This window comes from Salvelinus sp. IW2-2015, unplaced genomic scaffold (genome assembly GCF_002910315.2).
Source record: "Salvelinus sp. IW2-2015 unplaced genomic scaffold, ASM291031v2 Un_scaffold12704, whole genome shotgun sequence".
In the NCBI taxonomy this organism is placed as follows: domain Eukaryota; kingdom Metazoa; phylum Chordata; class Actinopteri; order Salmoniformes; family Salmonidae; genus Salvelinus; species Salvelinus sp. IW2-2015.
The window spans coordinates 1-2,032 of NW_019953960.1; the positions used below are offsets into that span (position 1 = coordinate 1).

General features: G+C 50.1%; 1 protein-coding gene across 1 annotated transcript; it reads right to left on the minus strand.

The window, feature by feature from the left end:
* Positions 1-36: 36 nt before the first annotated feature.
* LOC112080191 (maestro heat-like repeat-containing protein family member 1) lies at positions 37-1,244 on the minus strand. Its single transcript, XM_024145947.2, has 3 exons — positions 1,029-1,244; positions 701-853; positions 37-623 (listed from the first exon to the last, which is right to left on the minus strand). Exons 1-3 carry the CDS (start codon positions 1,242-1,244, stop codon positions 465-467), a joined length of 528 nt encoding a protein of 175 aa, XP_024001715.1. The 3' UTR covers positions 37-464.
* Positions 1,245-2,032: the final 788 nt, after the last annotated feature.

The following is a 2,032-nucleotide window of genomic DNA, read 5'->3' on the forward strand; positions in this document are numbered from 1 at the left end:
AACCATTTCCTCTGCTACTACACACAGGGTTGCAAAATGTCTAACTTTCCCCAAATTCCTCAGTTCTCTCAGAAATACTGGTTGGAAGATTCATGGAGTCTCACTAGTGTGTGAGAGTGAGAGAGCGAGAGAATTAACATGTCAAATGAAGCAGGGAGAACGGAAGTTGACTTTTGGAAAGGAGAAGAGGAGAGAGCTGTCACTTGTCAAATGAGAAGAAACAGACGGAGAGGGATCTTCTTTGTTGAACAGAGGGGAGATAGAAGACGAAGAGAGAGAGATGGTTCTCACCTGTCGAAGGGCAGGGGGTGGGAGATGGAGGGAGGAGGAAGAGAGAGATGGTTTCTCACCTGTCGAAGGGCAGGGGGTGGGAGATGGAGGGAGGAGGAAGAGAGAGATGGTTCTCACCTGTCGAAGGGCAGGGGGTGGGAGATGGAGGAAGGAGAGGAAGAGAGAGATGGTTCTCACCTGTCGAAGGGCAGGGGGTAGGAGATGAGTGTGTTGATGACAGTCTGGAGGTGCTGTGTAGCCAGGATGAGGATGGACTGGGCCACAGACACCTTCACCTGCTCCTCACTGATCATCTGCAGACGGCTGTGAAGCACCTCCAGCATCTCTGATACCTGACACACACAGCTCATTTAGAGGGGGTGAATGTGTTTGTGAGAGAGTGTGCGAGTCAGTGAGTGTGCGAGTGTACCAGGTCTTGTAGTCCCGCTCCTCTGTTCTTCAGCAGGGTGTTGAGTAGAACACTGGAGGCTCTGGAGCAGTTAGACTGGGAGTCCACCAGCCCCTCAAACAACATGAAGATCAGAGTGTTGAGCTGCTGCTGGGGCAGACGCTTACTGATGATCTACACAGACGAGGGGAAAACAGACAGACAAAATAAAGACAGACACATTATGAAAGTAGGGCTGCAAAATTCCAGTAACTTTCCCCAAATTCCCAGGTTTTCCAGAAAGAGCTGACCAGAATTTTGTGAATYTAATGCTGACTGTATTCTCCTATCGTGTAACAGAGTCCCTCACCTTGGCCAGCTCGGAGCAGGTCTTGTAGAGGACAGAGTGGTCTGGGTTGTCCATGCTCTCCCTCAGTGTGATCAGTCTCTCCACCGAGTCGTCTTTATAGTCCAGAGAGAAGCCTAGCGCCAGGGCAGGGAGACAATGAGACCAGCTCCACACTGCGCTCTCACTCCCAGCAGAATGCCACACAAACACAGAGGTGCTTCCCAAACGGCAGCCCATTCCATATAGTCAACTCCTTTTGACCAGAGCCTTATTTAGGGAATAGGGTGCCATTTGGAATGGAACCAGAGTTTCCCATATTAAAAGGTGTCTACAAATGGGCTGTATTGGTCCCTGGGGGAGTTAAGCTGGTCGCTGGGGGAGTTAAGCTGGTCGCTGGGGGAGTTAAGCTGGTCGCTGGGGGAGTTAAGCTGGTCGCTGGGGGAGTTAAGCTGGTCGCTGCTGCCGGAGAACAGTAGAAGTTGATAAGTGCTTCTTTATTGTTTAAAGGGATACTTGGGGATTTTGGCAATGAGGCCCTTTATCTACTTTCCCAGACTCAGATGAACAGGTGAACTGAGATAGAAGTCTATGGGTATCTGCTAGCATCCTTGTAGATACCATTATACTTCGTCATTGTGCTAACGCCAGTTAGCATTGGCTTACGAAACGACCTCTAATTTCCTTAATACTGGATACAGAGTCATAAAAATGGTATCCACAAGTGGGGAAGTAGATGCAAGGCGTCATTGCCAAAATCCTGAAGGATCCCTTTAAACGTGGAACTAACCCATAGCCTTAATCTGGGTGTTCTGTCTCTGTAGAACATGGTAACCTTCCACAACCTGGGTTCTCTCCTGGCCGCCTGGCCCCCCGATGCACCGACCCAAACCCCCTGGTCCGCAGGGCAGCCATCGACTGCATCTCACCCTGCTCTACATCCAGCTACGCTACGAAGGTAACACACACACACACACACACTGTCTCTGATTCAATACGCCTCGTCTTGTATAGTTTCCTATTCTCTG

Coding starts and splice junctions, on each gene's coding strand:
- LOC112080191 (XM_024145947.2), bottom strand. CDS start 1,244: ATGGGCTGCCGTTTGGGAAGCACCTCTGTGTTTGTGTGGCATTCTGCT. Junction 854..1,028: donor CCTGCTCCGAGCTGGCCAAG/GTGAGGGACTCT, acceptor TCGTCTGTGTAG/ATCATCAGTAAGCGTCTGCC. Junction 624..700: donor GAGCGGGACTACAAGACCTG/GTACACTCGCAC, acceptor TGTGTGTGTCAG/GTATCAGAGATGCTGGAGGT.